The sequence below is a fragment of the Cygnus atratus genome, chromosome 1 (genome assembly GCF_013377495.2).
Source record: "Cygnus atratus isolate AKBS03 ecotype Queensland, Australia chromosome 1, CAtr_DNAZoo_HiC_assembly, whole genome shotgun sequence".
Lineage (NCBI taxonomy): Eukaryota > Metazoa > Chordata > Aves > Anseriformes > Anatidae > Cygnus > Cygnus atratus.
In genome coordinates, this window is record NC_066362.1 from 172961368 (window position 1) to 172982590 (window position 21223).

The window sequence follows — 21223 nt, forward strand, 5'->3', positions numbered from 1 at the left end:
TCTGTCTTTGTTTCCAGTTATTTATCTTAACTTTCTGGATACTTGTCCATATATTATCATCTCCATTTATGCTTACAGCAACTTATTTCTCTCTGAATTTCTTGCTTCAAAAGTTGGTCTGTTCCATATTCTTTAGAATATGTATATAGATATATGTATCTAGTAGTCCATATACACATAACTGATAATAGATATGCATACATAGTAGGTATAGATGATAAGATATGTAGAATATACCTTTCACCCATCATTTATACTTTCGCCCTAATGCATGAATATATCCAAATAAAATTGTCTTACTTGTATCCCTATTATGGTATTGATGATTTGTCTTTTCCTTGTATTCTATTGTTGATGATGAGATCATTGCTAGTTTTTGTCTTTCTCTGCATATTTTTTTTTGTGTGTTTTCTGTTTTCTTCTCACCCTTACTGTCTAGCTAATAAAACTTCCTTATCTTGATTGTGTACTTACTAAAGGTTGCTCTCTTTCAAAACTGCATTGTACAAAGAATGGGTCCTGTCAGTATATGAAATTCTCAATTGCTTCTTCCAAAGGCCAAAGCCTACTAGCTTGGAGTGTATTTATTGACCTTGTTGTTGCATCCTTTTACAAAACCCCTGACAGCTTCCCTCCGTTTTTTCTTACAGTACCATGAAATACTGGACAGTTTCCTGCCAGCAGTTGAAGAGTTTCTCATACTTGCACATAATTATATCTCCCCCCTCTTGTAGCTATTCTATGGTCATGTTGAGTTTCATCTGCCTTTTGACTTCAGTAGTTTTGTCTGGATGGCATGACACCATATCTGTCTTGAACATTGATGACCATACAGCTTGTCCAGTTATAGCTGAGACAGAAACCAGTATGCATAGCTGTTTTAACTGCCTGGGTGGTTGTGTTCCCCTCCGGCTGGCCCCCAGTATAACTGTAAGGGGATAGTATCACTTCCCAGGAGGAGCAGGGGCCTTCCATGCCACTATGTGAACTAATCTGACATCACTTCAGTTCCACTCCATTCGAGTATGGTTTTCCTGTGTGCTCCAGACAGTTACAGTGTTCTGGACGACTCCATTGTTGACTTCAAGACAGTCCTGTGTTGTTGTTGTTGTTGTTTTTATTTCTTACTTAGGTCTTCTAAAGCTCCAACTTTGCTAAGATGTTAATAGCTTCAGAAAAAATAATATTCATTTAGATATTTTCTTAAGGGAAATTCAAAATGAGAAACACCCCATGGGTAATCTTACATATAAAGAACAGGTAAAATAATGGGATTTGGACCATGGAGGTGCAATTAAACTTCATAGGAAAAGAACTTGGGGATGACTAAATAAAGGAAAAATATAGGTATGTTGAAGCAAGTGAAAACTAAAAGTTGCTAGATTAGCTGCATTATTGGGAAACATGAGTTCTGGAGGAGTTTATTTATCAAGAACCCTTATAAACCTTTTTAATGACACATTATATATGTAATTTAATATGAAGTCATGGTCTAGTTCTACCAGTTGCATAGGACTTCTTGAAAATAAGAACAAAAAGTAGTAGTGGCTCAAATACAGAATAATTAAAAAAGTGATCCAATAATGCAGCAGTATTAATTTCAGGCAAGCAAGGTTAGAGCCCTTTAAGAAATAGTGTGAGAAAAGAAATATGTGCTTATTTGAGGGACTGCTGGAGAGTTGAAATATAAGCCGTTGTTCATTATAATTGTTTTTAATAAAGCTATAATAGATATGTGTGAGTCAACATTTGTTCAATGGTTTTTGAATTTAAAATATTCAAGCACTAAAGATTATCTTCTATTATTGTTCATTTGTATTAATTAGATCTGAGTCTGAGGTTGTTTTTCTTTTTTTTCCCCTGAGATATTAAAATTGCAAGGGTCTTGAAGGAGCTGATAAGGGCATCTTATTGCTTGCTTGTTTGAAGTAAGCTTTCTGAACTTTTCTGAAGTTGAAGAAGAAATACAAAACAAAGGTTTATAATAACCTAAAGCTTAGGCATTTCAGACTTGCGTGGAAAAATGAACATAGAAAAAAAGCTCTCAGTGCAGGATCTAATGGAAAGAGAAAATTACTTTTATTTACAAAATCTTGATGTAAACTGACTTTTTCACTTGTTCAGTCTCATAGAGATTGAATTCTCTTGTACTTTTATACCCTTATTCTTCTACTATGTGTGAGACCAAGCAGTTTGTCAGGATTGCTAATGTGCAGCACAGACACCTTGTTATGTCTCTGGGCTTGTTCTTGATAGGTGATAGCAAGCTAGTTTTAGGATATCTCTTTTATATGCTTTGCTATAAGTTGTCAGTTGTTATGAAGCTGTCTTTATCTCAGAGTATCCTAACTTCTGCTTCTGTAAATCTTAGGCCATGTTGCTGCCCACGTCCTGGGTTCTTTCCCTGGTTTGGAATCTATATTTAAAATACATATTTAGAGTTGGCTGGTAGGCTAGTGTCCTGGTTTCAGCTGGGATGGAGTTAGTTTTCTTCCTAGTAGCTGGTATGGTGCTGTGTTTTGGATTTAGGATGAGAATGTTGCTGATAACACACTGATGTTTAGCTGTTGCAGAGCAGTGCTTATACAGAGCCAAGGACCTTGTGCTGCCTTGCCAGCGAGGAGGCTGGGGATGCACATGGAGCTGAGAGGGGACAGAACCAGGACAGCTGACCAAGACTGGCCGAAGGGATATCCCATACCATGTGATGTCATGTGGGGCAATAAATATGGGGTGGCTGGCCAGGCTGTGGGAGTGTCCACTGCTTGGGGTCTGGCTGGGCACTGGATGTTAGGTGGTAGGCGTTTACATTGTGCATCACTTGCTTTGTATTTTCTTTTAGCATTATCATCTGTTCCTTTCCTGTCCTATTAAACTGTCTTTATCTCAGCCAACAAGCATTTTATCTTTTTTTTTTTCAACAGTTCTCTCCCCCATCCCACATGGGAGGGGAGGGTGTGAGTGAACGGCCGTGTGGTGCTTCGCTACTTGCCAGGTTAAACCACAGCAGCTAGTAAGAAAAGGAGTAATTTATGTGATATTATGCAGCCCTGTTGCTATTCCCTTGGTACTACTATGCAGGGTCTTCTGAGGACTCATCTGTGCTGTGGTCTTATTGGAGTGTAGGTCTTCTGGTTGTGACACGAAAAAAAAGAATTCCTCAGTTTTACTGCTGGGAATGGTGTCCCGAGAACAAGTACAGGTCCTTTTATTGATATTTTTGTGCTTCTGTTTTCCGCTGCTTACATGCTCACGTTTCTTTTTGTACCAACCTCAATATTTCTGTTAAAGAACTGTGCAATAGGAGGAATTAACATTGCCATAATTATGTAGCCAGAGTAAAGGAGCTTTGGTGAATGCCTGTCCTGCAGACAGGAAATGGCACTGAGAAAAAGATGTCATTGAACTCTTTTAACTCACTCCAACAAATTTGTTCAATAAGGAATGTGCACTTGAAAAAGAACTTGTTCACTAACAACTCTCTTTTTTTATTGTGGAGTAATTAGCATGTTTGGAAGAATGAAGAAAGGACAAATATAAATTTAAGCCTTTTGGATATGTTGACATAATTTACATTTCAAACAGTAGACTTTTGGATGATGGAGTGAGTATGCAATATGCTTTCTTTGTGTTGGAAGCCTGCCTTCCACACCCTCAAACTGATTGTCGTAGATATGGAAGGGTTGTGGTGGTGGTTGTTTTTTTTTTCTTCTTCTTGCTTAACAGCAGTGCCTCATACCCAGTGGTCAAAGTTAACTTGGAGCTTCATATTCAGGCACAGTGCATCATAATCCTGATTACAATAACTATCCTCTTGTTATGTTGCTCTTTTGTGACTGACCCTTGAATAACTTACTGTTTTTGCTGGGAACCTCCTTCCCAATGAGTTTTTGACAAGTATAAGTTACTTAATGGCAGTGAAAGATATTTTAGGAACATCAGTGACTCAAAATTTGATTGCAGTGATTGTAGACTTAAAATATATAGTTATGGATGCACTTCTAATAAAGAATAATGGATTGTAATGGATCAGAAGTCAGACATGATTCAGTTCTGTCCTCATTGCAACCAATAGGCATACCTAAAACTAAACTGTAGAAGCAGGAGTATGGCCTGTAAAGTTATGAATTTCCCCCTGTTCACTACTGCTGAAGCCTCAGCTAAAATATTACAGCCAGTTTGGGGGTGTTTTGTACATTAGTTATAGAGGTGCGAACTGAAGCATGGACTTGGACTCCAGAGATGGCTAATGTCAATAGTTGCAGAAATGAGCAATATGAAGAAATATTGCTTAAGTTTCTAAACTTAAGACCCAAGGCAGGGTGTTCTCTTGAAATATGTGTAGGAAACCTGGAAAAAGAAAGGGAATAATATGTCCTGAATACTGATGGTTGTTACGGCAGTATGCAATAGGTTTACATTTTTGACAAAAGATATACAGGTTAGACAATAGGAAGATTTTTCTAATAGTGGGAATAACAAAACAATAAAAATGATTGACTAGGGAGATTATGGAGTCTTTGTAATCAGCCATCTCTTTGAGCAGACAAAGCTAATACACTTTTTGTTGGCAAAGCTGATTCTCCTGTAGGAAGGCTGAATGCAGTGAGTGACCTCCAAAGGTTGTTTCCCTGCTTATTTTGTATATTTATTGACTAAAATGTCCAAACACAGTACTGTTTTGTATAGATTCTGGCATATAAGCATTGCAATTAGTGTGATATTACTACTTAAATAGTTGTTTTAGGAACACCTTTCTAATGAAAATAAACACTTTGCACCTAGAATATATGACAAATCTCAGTTATAGCCTAGCTCATAGCATGATTATCTGATCTCTCCCTTTACTAAGCAAGCCTTCCGAAAACTCAGCTTAAACGGGTAATATTTTTTTGTTTTATAGGAGATTTAATGTTAAAGAGTTGGTAGGAAAGATTTACTAAATTTATCTGCATTGCAGATTTATGCTGAAAATACTTGAGGCAAATGTTGGATGGATTTTTTTTTCTTACTCTGCAATATATTTTTATTTGAGAGGAAGCAAAATAATGGTTGATTAAAATATGTTGTTGATGGTGATGATTCAGAGAATCCATCTAGCTTTTACAGTTTTTTATGAGGTCATGAACTCCTTTATTCCTTTTATTGATCTATGTGTTGTTTTGAATATGCAGTCCTTAACGTCCTTGGTGGTCTTTCCTTTTTTTTTGTACTAAAATCATTCAGGGAATAATAGTGACCAAAACCACGTTCAGTTCTCATCAGTTTTTATATTGGTTTTGAATATTATTCAGTGTTCTGAAAACAGTGGGATACAAGATGCTTCAGAAAGCTATTTTTAGCAGTTGTGGGGATGATAAATTACTAGATGACATTTTAAGGTTTTGACTATAGTAATCAACTGAACAGCACCAGAGAATGGTTTTGAACATTGAACCTTAATTGTCTGTAGTGCTAATTTGGTAGAATAGACGTTAACTGTAGGCATAGAATAGTCATCCTTTTGGCCTGTGCAGAATTAACCTTTCCTAAACCATTCCCGGGCATAGTCTGGGAGTGAGCATGAGCCAGATCTCATGATCTGAGTATCCGGTTAGATAATTGAAGACTTAAATTGGTAAGAGAGAGGCAGATTGGTTTATTAAGACAAGTTTTAACAGTTACGAAGCACATCTTCCTGCTTTCATCACAGGGAGGACAGAGCAGAACATCACAGAGAAGTTGGGTACAAGCATGTTGGTTCCAGCCATTGATAACCTGAGTGTCTTGCAGGCATGTCTGCACCTCTCAGGCCTGGCATCTCAGAGCACTTTTGGAAGTGCAGAGGGACACGGCAATGTTTGGTCCCATGTCATGTGGCTCCAGATCGTTGCTCTCACCCTCCCTGGGTCGTTTTGGGATTCATTTTATATAAATGAGTACCGGAATACTTGAAATATAATTGACTCTCTAAAGAGTTGTAAGTTGTCATGGTAAGTTAAGCTTTCTTGTTGCTCCAGCTAAAAATGTTCTGTAACGATAGCTGTCTGTCAGCTCCCCAGTGGCGCACATCCACTTCTCCCCACTCTCTTGCCCACAGAACAATGCTAAGGCTTAAGGCCTATCCATGCCAACTTACATTAGCAACTTGTTGCACCACAAACTGTTCCTAATAGTAGTTCTCATCTGGTTGTGCGGTGTGGAGGGAGCTGAATCCAGCAGTAGGCATGTGAACTCTTCAGTGCCTGTGATCCTTAGTGGCAGAAAATAGTCCAGGAGATATTTGATTTATTACCATGGTTTTAAATCCATAAATGTAATTCCATTTCAAAAATCATAATTTTGACATTATTTATAAACACATTTGATGTAAAAAAGTTGCTAATACTTGTTAGGATGCTTTTAGTGGACCCTCGACATTGGGTGTAGTCAACTATATTAGCAATTGCATGCTTGAGGGTAGTGTCTCAAGTACCATGTGTGATAGCTTCTACTTAAGTTTATCTTAAAACTTAAGATATTTGAAAATATGTTCACATATAGTTTGGGAGTGAGAAAAAGAAACAGTCTTTTACTTGATCACTTTTATTTACTCAAAGATAAAATTGAGGGAATTATGAAATATTGTTTCAGAAATAATTAACGTCTGGACCTTGTGAAGTACATGACAGCTAACCTGAATAGAATTTGGCAAGCTATCCTCACGTGGCTTCACAGCTTGTTCGCTGATGGATGTGTTTTTAATGAGTTCATACCAAAAGAGAAGATTTCACTAGAGTAAATTGAAGATTAGAGTGAGGCCTGATGAAGGCTAGTTTGTCTTAAATAATTCAGCAAACACTTAAAATAATCAATTCCATATTCAGCTGGTGATTTCACCTGTATGTTCGCATTGAGGATAACTCAGAATGTGTTAATGTCTTTCATTGGTGTCTGGGAAATATCTTACTATATCTGAAGAGGTGTTCCTAATACTTGATGCTTGGGCACAACCATACTTAGTGCCATACCTAGCACCATTTCAGTTTATTCAAAATCCTAAAGTAGTGAGGTGTATCAGTGCTGTGAAACATTTTAATTGTGTTAATTTCTGTTTGTCTGTCTGAGGGTCCTCATCTTTTGCCTCCAGCCAATCAGTGATTCACATTGCAGATTCCTCTAAACGTCTCAGGAACTTGTCTTGAATCTGCTTTGATGCGATCTCTGTGAAAACTCAGTTCAGTTCACAGAGCGTTACTGATGAAAATTGGTGCCATACTGTTTTCACTTAAGAAGCTTTGTCAGGTGTTAGTGTCTCATTATGACTCAATGTAACTGCAAAACTATAATGTGTTGGTAGACTGTTTGGACTTTCTTTTACCCATATAGCAACAACCTTGTGGAGTATATTGCAGTAGTTTGACAATATTCATACTTTGGGTTGCAGTTTCCTAAAATCAAACAGAGTAATTTTTTCTGTAAGATTTCTTTTGAAACAAGAATTCTTTCAAAAGATTTATTTTTGAAGAAATTTGACTGGAATCTTGGGTTCAGGGAGGAAAAAAAAAAAAGAAAAAAAGCAATGATATCTTTTATTGCTGTGAAGTAATTCTAAGCTTAGACATTTTGACTTGACCAAGAAATGTAAATTACAGTTGAAATTAAATCTGAGGTAGCTTTTTTTCCTGAAAGATTCTAAGATTAATAGCAATTTCTCTACACCTGAAAGAAGACTTGCATGGGGCAACTAAATTTAATGTGGATTCTACTATCTGTTTTTCTCCTTTTTATTGCCGTGCCTTCACTGATCATGAAAGAGAATCAAGAAGAGGTATACCCAAAGCAGACTTGTGTCTTGAAAGGTACTGCTTCAAGATTAAGGGTACACAGGGGAAGACAAACTTCCTTATGACTTTATTTTCACTCTCTTAGTCTTGAGGAGTAGACTGCACAATTTCCACTCAGTTTGGAACCATGCCATACAGGTGGCTCTTGCCACGTTTTAAAGCATTCCTTACTCTTTTTCAGCACATCCTTCCTGTCTTTGTTCAAAGTCTCTTCCAACAACAATAGTTTTGATAGTTGATGTCTTGCTATAGAGGCTGTTCCCCATTTTATCAATGCAGAAGACTTTTAAAGCACCTAAACCTTGGTGTCAGATAAGAATGGAGCTTTGTTGGGCTTTCAGAAAATTTGAGTTTGTGTTGGTAGCACAGACTAGAACAATACTTTTGCTTCACTAAAAATATCAACAATCCTTTTGAAGATAATTTTCACGTGGGGATTTGAACATGTTAAGAAAAACTCTTCTGAGTGAGGACCTTGATCAATACATGATCTCTCAACAACCTCAAGTATTGTTTGGGAAGTTAGTCATTTACATTTAGTTGATGCATCCAAAGGATTGGCTAGTGTAGGGCACCTGTGCTAAAAGAATCTGGAGGCTAGACAGTATCTTAGATCCCTGGAGCCTGAAACAACTATGCAGATATTTCACTTATTCTAGCTTCAGACTGTAGAGCTCAAAGGAGCTCCTATGGACCCCAAGTCCTTTAGTACTTACTCTCTCTATTATCATTTTGTAGAAGTGGGGAACATTTTCCAAGATATATGAGCACCAGAACATTCACTTACATGATGTTTCATGTCAGACTGTTTTTGCCACGGATTACCTGTGGTTCCAAATGCAGTAAGTAGCCATATGGATAAAAATTCCACAGTCATTTTTGAATTCTCTGTTGACAAGACTACAGAAGATCTATGGCAGAATGCTGTTTCCCTACCACTGCTGTCATCATCATAGACACATATCTTCCTGATTAGGAAATTAACTTAGACGCCTTGTTGGGTCAGTACAGAAGACTATACTAAATATGAATGTGTTAGAGATCTGAGCTTTTTTTGAAATGTGTCATGTCTGTCATATAAAAGACATCATAATCAGCTGCTGATGTTGTCTGTTATCGCTGTGTACTGCTTAAATAATTACATATTATCAAATTCTACTTTTTAGTTGGAGTAAGTACGGTGGTTCAACCTCGTGGAAAATACTAAGCCTGCTGTCATCATTTTTAGACATTCCCACACAGATCTTGATCATCTACCTATATCTTCATAGCCTGTGGGTTGGGACACTCAAAGTAATAGCATTAGGATGTGAATTTCTGGTAGCAGCCAGAAAGAAAATGAAGGACTCATATAGAACTAAGCTGATAAGATTTTTCCATCTAGAATACAGCCAGATCTCTTTTACTGTTAGAGACTCTTCTCCATGTGGTTCGATATTGTATTATTCTTGTTTAAATTTCTCAATGACTTCTGCCCTTGACTTCTGCTATAAATTTATTTATTTTTGCCATCTGGCTGAATTAGAGGTTTTGTAGAGGACTTTTCCTATGTCAAACTCTGACTTGGTTTCCCATGAGGAAACCTTTTCAGTCTGGTTGCATCTGCTCCATATGTACCTTTTAATGAAAATAGCTTTTCTGACGGCTGTTACATCTGCTACAGATAGAAGAATTTGGGAGATTTAGACCCTCTTATTATTAGATGCTACCTTTTTAGTAAAATACCATTGTCTTAACTCTGAGAAACAAAAGCTGTCTGTGTTCCAGTCTGATCAAGATGTCAGTAAATCTGTGTGTTTGATAGTTTCCATCCACCTGCCTCATCCTACAAGCAAACAAAAAAACCCTTCTGTGTCCAGGTTGAACAACAACCCTTTTTTAACCTGGATAATGGATGCGTGCTAACTCTATTTTTGGATAAGATAACAAACAAAAACAAACAAACAAACAAAAAACACCCACCACCACCACCACTAACACCAAAAAAAACATTTCTTCTCAGAGTGGAACATACCTATCTGTGAATTTCAGGATGAAGCCTATTGCAGTGTATAGCAGTCTGTTACGTCAGCTTGTTTCGACAGCTGTTATAGCTCCTATTGGCGATTTGGTTTTATTTTGTAGGACAGGTGACCTCTGGAGCATTCAAAAGGAAGGTCCTCTCTTCTGAGATCCCCAGGCTGGCCTTACTGGTTCATCTTTTTTGAACATAATCACATCAAAAGCAGTACCAGGCATTTTCTGCACAGTGCATCAGTGCACTATCATCCACAAGACAAGAGAAGGCTATCCATGTATAGCTAGGGGGTAATTGATAGGTGTTGTCCGCGTGTCATGTACAGTATGCTCCTTTCTCTTCTGCTGTGGATATTCTTTAAGAAAATCTTGGATTTGGAAGCAACTGAGACAGTGGTGCAAATTCAAGGTGTTTATAATTCAAACTAAGGAAATGGAGTAGCACGATGTGCCCTCTATCAATGCAAGAATGGCTGAAAAGTCATCAACTCACCTGGTTGCTTGTACACATAACCACGTTGTAAATATGGAGATTTTCTGGTTTCTTGTAAGTAATTTTAAGCTGCTAAGTATTATTTATTTGGGAAAAAAGTGTCTCAAAGTTGAAGGAAGATGTGCTATTTCCACAAAGCCATAAAAAAAAAACTCAACAAAAGTGCTGTTCCATTATGGTGTTAACTTTCCATACGCTGAAAAAATGTTTGGTCTATTCCAGAATGCTCTGTCTTCACAAAGATACCAGACATGTTGACTACCTTTTTCAAATTGAGCAGGGTGTTCTTTTTTCTTCTCTAAAAAGTTGATAATAGACCTTTTTAAGGTCTCAGTTTTTCCTTCCTTGATATATTTTTCTGCTCTTTGAGTGCCTGAATCTAAAGTGTTAAAAATTCACCCTTCTTACCTGTGTGCTCTGTAGAGTTCACCAGTGTGCTAGTGATGACAACTATATGTTTTCCATAGGGGATATCCTTCCATTTTACGTTTTGGTCATGCTGGCTGTACCTGGTATTTTACTTTTTGGATGGGAATGCTTTCAGATGCTCTGACAACTTCAGGACTGTTGATCCTTTAAGGAAATGACATTGTGAAACTGGAACCCTTGCAGTATTTTCCTCTACAAGCTTGGGTTAAGAACAAATCACGTTCAGTGATGAAAATGTAATGTTGGTGTAACTTCTGAGACATGTTCCTTTACTTGACATCAACAAAGCAGACAGTGAAGGTACACGCTTACCAGATGGCACACTGTTGCAGGTGCCTTTGGAATTATGCTGTAATTGAGAGAAAAACCTCTCTTTGCTGTTGGATAAAGGACTCTGGGAGCTACTACCAGGCAGCTTAAATCAGCTGTCAATTCCCATTTGGGGTAATGCATAGTGATAATATTCTTGTGGACTATTACTTGAAAATTGAATAATTCATTACCCCTACAGTGAGTTCTCTTATGTGTTGTCCACTTGTCCTTTAACTTTCTACCTCAATATCCCTCTTTAGTTATTTTATTGTCTGATTTCAGTATTCTGCTATAGGTACATAAGTAGATTTAGGTACTAAAAGTTGAGTATAAAAAAAATTCAGGGCATGAATGTAAGCCTCTCAACATTACCAGAGTTAAATTTTTAGCATCTTTTGTGATAAGGTGTATGGATTTCACTGTTTGAATACAACTGTAGACAACATTTCACAAAGAAAGCCGTAGACTGATAAAGGAACTCCCCATCTCCTCCCTTCCTAATTATTGACTTAGCAAACAGGTAAACAAATAGTACCAAAGACATGCATCGTACATGAACTATGAATTTCAGAGTGTTAATAATAATGATAATAATAATAATAGCCGAATGGCACTTCTGTTGTGTTTCTGGTATATGCCTGTTTCTGTTCCTTTTTTTTTTTTTTTTGATAATGCATTTCTGCTTTCATCTTTAAGACGTACAGAACTTGATCTATTAACCTCATTCTGATGAAAACTTTGCATCTTTCTTGCATCTGTGTTTGTTCACATTTGTGCAACACATCTTTGTGATATAAAGTATCTGATTATTTCAGTTTCAGGAACCTGCCTGTTTGAGAAGCCAAGACTCAATAAATCATGCATCATCTGCTGTTCTCTAGTACCTTTAGTTTGGTACCATTTAAAATCATTGCACCTTCATTCTGTTAGTTCCAATGATTTGCTATTAATGGTCATCTCAGTTGCATTCTGAGTAGGGAAAAATACTAAAATTCTGGATAATTTCAGTGTAGATTGGTGGTTTTCAAGTCTAGTCTCAAATTTCTCCTGTCTGATCTGGGAACAAAAGTTACAATTCAGAATGGTCTTCCTGATATCGTAAGTAGCTTTGCACTTTTTTTGTACTAGTAAGCAAATTGTTTCAGATAAAGGAGTTAATACCGATTCTTCCTGATTGGCCTGGGAGAATAACTTTGTGACACTTACCTTCCAGTACCTTAACCTGATTTTAGGTATTTATTCCTAAATTATGTGTGAAGTTGTCAAAGTACTGCATTCATTTTAGGTGGGTTTTAGGTATTTCCATTCCTATTTCATTCTGAAATTTCCAGTTTTAACTTCAAGTCCTGATATCCTTGCTTAATCATTGTTCAGTAGTAAATTTACCACACTATTGGATGCTACTTAGTTGATGATAAGTACACAGTATCTGCCTACAGTTGATACTGAGCTAACATCCAGACTTTATACATTTTAGTCCACCAGGCCAGAGGTGGTCTGTAAACTAAAGCTCAGTAGTGGTTGGAGTATACTATGTGCTCTTGAAGCTGCTTTTCAGTTTAGTTTTATCTGAAAGATGTCCTGTGTATGTGCTTTGCTCTGTGATGTAAACAGAAGTGTGGATACTGGAAAAGATTCCTTATTTTACTTCAAAATTTCTTATCTGAACCAAAATGCAAATGTTTATGTTTACTTCAATAGAACCATGATTGGGTGGTTGCATTGCCAGGCAGGCATTGCAGGCATGGCTCTAGTAGTATAAAATACTAACTCTACCTGATTTTTTTGTATTACTGTCACAGAGAAACCAATAGAATGGGCTGTAAATTACATTCTCTTTTGCTTTTATGTCACATTCATTGGATTAGGCAGTCCTCAGTATCAGTTTAGGATAGTTTAGATTTGTGTTTGTTTTGACTCGACACTGAGATGGATAAAGAGTATAGCCATTATCCTTTTCACTGAGTCTGCTGTGGGATGATTAGCACCAAACAACTTGTGAATGTTGTACTGTCACAGCTATTTTCACATTGATAGACTATGTATGGGTTGAAAAATGTTCCATAAATCCTTAGATATTACTGTGGTTTGGAGGGGGATTTTTCCAATTTAAAGGCAAGCTTTTAAGGCCACTCTATATGAAACCTATTCCTTTGTAGAAGTGCCGGTGTTATTGCTTCTTTTGTTGCTTTGAGAAGTACTAATAGCTGGTAACCATAATATGTGTTTTATTCAGAAAACAAAACAGTACATAATGTACCAGTTTAGGATTTCAGGACTTGTCAAGGCATAACTGGCTTCAACTTTGCCTTGAGAAGGGAGTATGGAGAAGGTCTTACAGGATTCATTGAGTTGGTGGGAAAACGGGGATAGGAAAACAGGGGGAAGATACTCTTGGAGGATCTTGAGACTAGTATTTCTCATGTGCAAACAGAACCAAAGAGCAGGGAATTAAAACGAGATTTCTGCTGTGGAAGAAGGAAAAAGCAAGGAACAAATAATGCCTGGTAGTGAGAAACAGGACATGGATGGAAAACAGAAAGCTTCTGGGATCGTATGTGATTCCAAACCTAAAAAAAAAAGTGTGAATATTTCTATGATAGATAGAGTTGGATGGATAAGTAGTACTCTGTAGGCTTGGGAGATGGAAGAAGTTAATCTACTGAATGCATTCCATGTTCCTTGATTTAAAGAAATAATACAATTTTCAGTCTTGTTTAGATGTAGGAACTAACGTGCATAGTATCTCTGGGGTGGGAATTCAGGGACCTAAGTCATATGGGAAGAGTGAAACTTCTGTTGAAAATCCCTGACCAGAAAAGCATAGAGAAAGTCAAGTCTTTTGCATATGATCTGCAGGGGTTACTGTTTTCCTAGGAGCATTCCTCTGCTTTACCTAATTAACTGTATAAGTTCCAGGGCTATAGTGGGATATGAATACTGGCATATAATAATGCATGTTATATTAGTGTTTTATAGCTGAGATTTTTCAAAACTGTTATTTTTCTGCAAGTTTAGAGTAAGCTATTATTGAAATCAGCTTTTAAATATTTGCACCAGAAAATGAGATTTGCCTTGTTTGGGTACATCCTGAGTTACACAGAATTTGTGAACTACTTTTATTACTTTGCAACTACTGGGTCATAAACTTGGATTAGTTTTATAGGATTTGGTATATGAGTTGACAGATGTGATATATGATGACACTTTATCGTTTATTGCTTACACATACTAGTTATTGGGAAAGGATGGGGGCAGTTCACATTAACCACAAGATGGGATTTCAGTTGCTTACCCAAGTGTCTCTCATTCATTCGTTCATTTGCTATCAGTTATAGCAGATATATTGCTTCTTCAAGCCTGTCACACCAATAAATCATTTCAGATTGTATGCATTTGTACAGTGCCAAACTGTAGCATGAATTTTAAAGGAAATCTCCTATTTTCTTTTCAATCAGATGAGCAACGTGAAGAGACTACGGCCACGGCTCAGTGCTATTCTTTTTAAGCTCCAGTTTGAAGAGCAGGTGAACAACATCAAACCTGACATCATGGCTGTCAGTGCTGCCTGTGAAGAGATAAAAAAGAGTAAAAGCTTTAGCAAGCTGCTGGAACTAGTATTATTAATGGGAAACTACATGAATGCAGGTTCTCGGAATGCACAGACCTTTGGATATAATCTCAGCTCCCTATGTAAAGTGAGTTTTGAAATGTCCAGGTTGAGTATTGCATTCACTTCTTCATTTGTTTTTATTGCACTACTTAAATACCTTGTTTTGATGTTTTCCCTGCAGTTGATTCTTTGTTTTCATTTTTTTTCTTCATAATTCTTAACATTAGTTGATGATTTGAACAATACAGAGTTTATCTGTGTACACTCATCTTGAGACTGGATTGCATTTAAACTTTTAGAAGATTCCATACTGAGGAAATAATAATCATAAAACAATAAATAAATAAGGTTATGGAAGGACCATATCAATGTGGTCTTGATAGCATTGTAGTCTTACATGCCTGAACACTTTTAAATCTGTCATATATATATATATATTTTGATAGTTACGTTTTCTTTTACATAATTTTTTCTTTATCTGATTTCCTTTTGTTGTTGCTCAGTTTCATCAGTTCCCTATGCTTCTTATATAGAAGTTGACATAATAAATTTAACATATATGCAAGAAGACATCTGTACTTCCCTGAGTATTAATTTATAAACAATTCTAAGCCTAATTGCCTTCTACTTATTTTTTTCCCCCTGTGTCCTCTATAAGGTCACTGCCAAATCTGCACAGAGAGTGTATGTAATAATTTTTATAAAAAATGAGTTATTTGGATGCTAGTATGTACTTTTTAATCTTCTCTCAGCTTCTTTGTCTTTCTACACGATGGAGAAAATGCAATACTTTTATGTTAACTAACACATTCTTTAATCAGCCTGACTCTGCCATGTTTCAGAATTCTTTCATTATGGTTCTTAAGTGTTCAGTGCAATACCTGTATCTTGAATATTCATAGAGAATAAGTTATATTCCTTCCCTAGTCTAAAGTAAACATTTAAGCATTCATCAACCGCCTAGAGAAATACAGTGTAGATGAAATTATTGAGTTAAAGGTACAATTTGTTGAGAAATGTATATACAGAGTTGAGAATGTTGAGAAACGTAGATACTAAAGGTTCTCTCTCCAATTAGGTGCATTTACTTCTTAAGTATGATCTTTATGAGAATCTATCCTAGGTCCAATTATATTCTCTGTATTTTTAATGCACAAGATAACTTAAAAAACAGAGAGAGGAATATACTTATGAAAACAGTATGAAGATAGTTGTTACAAGCACTTTGCAGATCAGGATTCAAAAATGATTTCGGAGAAATAATTTAAGATGTGGAAGATGAAAATTGTGTTTGAACTACTCCACATAGGAAGGGGAACTGATGTGCACAGATAATGAAAGTAAGGAATGAATGGCTATACAGAATTCCAGAAAATGGGCTTTAGGTCCTGGCTTATCCTTACAGTGCTCTAGTATAAAATGCATTTGACAAACTAGGATATCATAGTTCGTTAGATTTGCAAGCTTCTGGATTATTTAGCTTTACAGGAGGCTACAACATTCTGTTGGAGGGGAGAAAAATCTGTTTTAGTGGACCTTCTGTGTATTATAAAGAGGGCAATTGTCTACAACTTTCTTGGTACAGATAAGGTTTTGATGAAGTCTTTACTATATTACTGTAGAAAATATATAGACTGACTAGTAAGAATCTAGGGGATAGTAACATGTAATACTTCTAAATGTAGAAAAAAACAACATGTAGGTGTATTTAATTTAGAAAAGAAAGGAGAGTAACGTGAGGAGGACTCAAGTGACCTTTTGGTATTAATTTGTCATAAAGAAGGCATCTGAACATTTGGTTTCTATATAGTTAAGGTAGTGATGGAATAATTGGCTTTCCTGGTAGCAAAAGAAGCTTGGTTAAAGATTTAAGAAAGCTTTGTAGCTGCAAAGATGGTTAAGAAATTGATAGTGAACAAGATTGTGGAAAGCTTTTGAAATCCGGGTATACTAATGATTCTCAACGAGTCTCTATGAGGCCAAATTAAGAGCTGAAATAAATAATAACTTGATTACAGTATTTAGTTAACTAGTTGGGAACTGCATGTGGGTTTCTTAGAATCATGGAATAATTCAGGTTGGAAAGGACATCAGTAGGCATCTAACCTTCTGCTCAGAAAAAATACTCATCGCTAGTAATAGTCTATGGGTGAAGTAGATATAAAGCTTTAAGCTATTACAGAAAAAGGTAATTTCCTTCTCATGATCAGAATGCTTAGTACAGCATAACTTTGTCATTGTATCATGTCATACGATTAGAAACGTCTGTTTGTGGCTTTCAGCACTTCATTAATTATGTATAAGCATATATGATTGTATTCAATATGTTTCATTTATATAAGGAATCTACAAGTAAAAAAGTAAAGTTCAAATGACAAAGATTTCATATATGTTTGATTTGACATCACTTCGAATTGATAGTTTGTAAATGCCAGACCACGCTGCTTAAAAACTTCTTTGGGGTGTTGGGGGGTAGTGCCTCCGTAGTGGTAGTTGAAGATGAGTGTATTGACTTAGTAAAGAAAGACCAACTATTACAGGTTCTGATGGCGCAGGCAGAGCAGAGACAATGACCATCATAGAAATAATCTGTAGGATTTCAGATTTCTTCCACTGAATATAGTCAACGACTTGCTGTTTTGAAAGGTGACATTCCCAGAAAGAGAATCATTGTGAGTCTGCATTTACCATCCAACCTCTTTCAGTGAAGTAATACTACCAGTCTCACCTGAGAATGCTATATTGTAGTATCATCCCAGACAAATCCTGAAATACTACAATACTACAAGCTATTCAGCTCATCAGCAAGAGTTTTCTTCCTTCATGATACACGGCAATATTCCAAAATACCAGCACATTTGATAGAGAATTCAAGATCCAATTTCTATCACAATTTGTCTAGCTTGCTTCATTGTGCCTATTTAGTTAGCCTCACTGTTGAACAGCTGGGTTTTAGAGTTAACCCTGGACTATCCAGTCCAGTGTGTATCAGGGTACTAGCCACCAATTCCTAATTCACCTCATCCAATTGTGGCCTCATTTAGGAAGTCCGTGAGTGCCAAGCCTTCACTGGTTATGAAACTGTGTCTTAGATCACTTTGTCTGGAAATACAGAGGTAAAAGTATGTATGTGAAATTTTTTGCATTTTTCTGAACTGTGTGTTGTGTCTTGGTTAACACATAATCTCCTCTGTTCTGAGAATAATAAACTGGTTCAACTGCAAAAAAAAAAAAAATTATTAAAACCTCAAAGAGGATCCCACCCAAACCTATACTCCTTGGCCCAAAAACTAGAAAGCTACAAATTGCAGACTGCTTGGCAGACTGCACTGCAGTTTTCAGTAGGGGTTCACAGAACTTGAGAAATTTGCAGTCACTTCTGTCCTTCAAAGCTATTGCTTTCTGTAATATTTGTTGAATAGGTGATTTATCTGCTGTTCTTCATTCTCTTCTCCAGCAATGCATAGGGAGCTATATAAACTATCCACTTTGCAGAAGATAATCCCCTATCTTGCCTTCTCCCTATATCATGAATAATTATAATAGGTCTGCTGCATATTCTCAGAAGAGAGTTATAATATTGGTGTGCTAATAATAACTTATTAAATACTGATAAATTAAGAATAAATGCATGTTTATAGCACTGATTTATTTTTAAAACTAACTTTCGCTAATTACATGTATTTTAAACAGTGTCACATTGTAAAAATCGCGTGATGTTCCAACAGTTCAGATATTTATCACTGAGAATCCCAGTACAGTAGAAGTAATTTATTTTATAACACTGCATACAGCAATGACCCTAGAATATTTGTTGTTGTTGTTTGTGTTCCATTTTCTGTTTATTTTGAAAATTCTGTCCCACATTTTTATTAGTCTATTTGTCTGAAAGAAAAAATAAACATTATGGATGCATATATCTCATCAGATTTATTAAGGTAGTATCATTTTGATCTTTGAAAATAAAATGCTGACTTTTAACAGAAAAGTATGAAATGTCAACCTCAGTGATAAGCACCATCCAAAATTCTCCATTTTAATTTGACAGTATGGGTAAAGCAAACAATATACTCTTATCTGGTTTTTACATCACATCAATCAAGTTCACTTTAAGTGATCTCTGAGTATATTGGGAAGCACAAGAAGTGTGGAAAAAATCTCTTTATAAGAAATTGACAATCATGGGAAACCTGTGGTAATATAAACATTATGTATGTGTATGTATATTTAAATTGAGATCGATCTTGCTTTCAGTTCATTATTCAGATGTAATCCCCATATAGCTCTGTGTCAGGTTTTAAACTTTCTTTGGAAAGGAAGGTCATTTTTTCTTTCAACCTTGTTGCTGTAGTTACTGTTATGCCACTATGCATTGCTGATAACTTTTGTTTTTCCTGGTAACTAAACTAAGGAACAATCTTGAAGTTGAAACAAACTAATGTGGGTTTTCTACATTTTTAGTGCTAGTTCTAGTACTGTGCTAAAGACTTTTTCCCCCCAATAGTCGGATGTACAAATCTGTGTGCAGTTGTGGCAACCATTTAATATGTGTGCATACTTCATATGTACCTAAGTACGTGTACTTCTTTCGTTGAATAGCTCATGCAGGAATATTTTTTATAAGTAACAAGCACTTTGATATGAGATGTCATTTTAAAATGACATACAATGTCATTTTCTGTTTCTAAAAATCTCTCTGTGGATTTGAAAGACTCACTTAAGCAGAGATGGCTACAACAGAAATGTATGACTGAATGTTTGCTTATTGTCAGTTAGTGTTTTTACACAAATAGATGCAAGTTTTAAATGGGCAGACTTAAAATCATTTTGTATGTATAAATGATTCAGACAGAGAAGTTAGTGTTTAACAATTTTGGAAGTCAGAGGTTTTGAACAGTCAAGTCTGTGAACTCACTTGCCCTGTTGAGAACAACTAGAACTTGGTGCAGGTTGAGATTGTAGTTTTCACCACATACATCGTAACAGGCTAGGGTTAGCCTCATATATAAGAAATCATGTCATGGGGTGGGTATGTGCATCATTTATTGTTAGAATTTGCTGATTTAGTTCTGAATTTTTGTTTGTTTGCACTTCTGTCTTTTCAGAGTTTCACAAGCATTGCTATGTCGCTTAAATAGTTATATTTTAAAGGATAAATGTTTACTGTTTCTGAGTACAGAACTCAAATATTGCATATAGAGAAAAAGTATTTAATATATTTTTTCCTAGGAACTTTTGTCAGGGATGGAAATAAAAAAAATCCATTACTTAGGGTTTTGTTTGGGAGCTGTTCGAGTTCAACGGTTTGTTCTTACCTTCTTTGTACTCACAATTAGTAATATGTATTAATTATCAAAATATTGATGCAATCTAATTCTCAGCATTTTGACTTTTTTTTTCCTGTCTAGCTGAAAGACACGAAGTCAGCAGATCAAAAAACAACATTGCTCCATTTTCTTGTAGAAGTGTGTGAAGAAAGCTATCAGGATGTTCTGAATTTTATTGAGGATTTTCAGCATTTAGATAAAGCTAGTAAAGGTTTGTATAACTAACTTGTAAAGGTTTGTATAAGTAATTTAAATTTTTGATTCTGAGTGCATTGCAGTGTTTTTTTTTAATGTGAGATGATGTTTGTTTTATGCTTACCTTTTTTAAATGCACGTTAATAGTCTTCAAATCATAGATCAAAAATTTGAGCAGCTGCAAATGTTCTTTAACATATGTATCCTCTCATTAACTACAGGATTTTCCATTACATTTCTTCTAACATATCTTTGAGACTTATTGTCCAAAACAGATTTCTTCTAAAAGTCCTTTTCTATTAAAAGATCTTAAATCATTTTCATCTTTCAGTCTTTTATATAGTATTACTACTGAGTGTCTTTTAGTTCAGAAACTCTGAAAGGCTATTATACCATCATTCAGTCTTTTTTCTATGAATCTGAACAAATTTGTCTTCCCTGTATGTATATTTCTCATGCAACAGTAGCGTTGGAAGTCTGTAAAATGACTTCCTTTTTTACTGCTTCATCATGCAGTGTAGAGTGTAGTGAATCTCAATATAAGCAGCAGCAGATTTTTTACATTTAATTTAGTAATTAAGAGATCCTTCTGCATATTATGTCACAGCCTAAGTAATTTAAACTGACTAAGCATGGAGTTAGAAACTGATACCACCCCAGCACTGTCATACTTTTGCAGAAAGAAGATTGGATGGGCTGTCTCAGTTAATCATTTTCTAGTTCATGTCAGTTTAGAGAATATCACTGTTTATCTGTATTGCTCTCTACACTATTGCTCTTGTGCCTCATTCAGCCTTCCAGATATAGACTGCAGCTTTCCAAAAACTGTTCCCGATAGAGAGAACTCAAGATAGTGGTCACTCACACTGAGTTTGCTTTCTGTTATCATGGTTCCTAAAGTTTCCAATTATGGTTAGTGGATTATAACCACTTAGAAGTTCAAGTATGTTTAAATATCTGTCAAACGCTTCAAGTCCCTCATCTAACTGTTTGTACTGAAAATAGGAGTTCCTTCTTTATATATATTTATTAT

General features: G+C 35.9%; 1 protein-coding gene across 1 annotated transcript in view; it reads left to right on the forward strand.

Annotated features, from left to right (window-relative positions):
• DIAPH3 (diaphanous related formin 3) overlaps positions 1–21223 on the forward strand; it is a 242523-nt gene that overhangs the window by 115290 nt on the left and 106010 nt on the right. Inside the window, 2 exon segments of the mRNA XM_050709286.1 lie at positions 14514–14753; positions 20077–20206. Of these exon segments, the coding sequence (XP_050565243.1) occupies positions 14514–14753; positions 20077–20206 (370 nt within the window).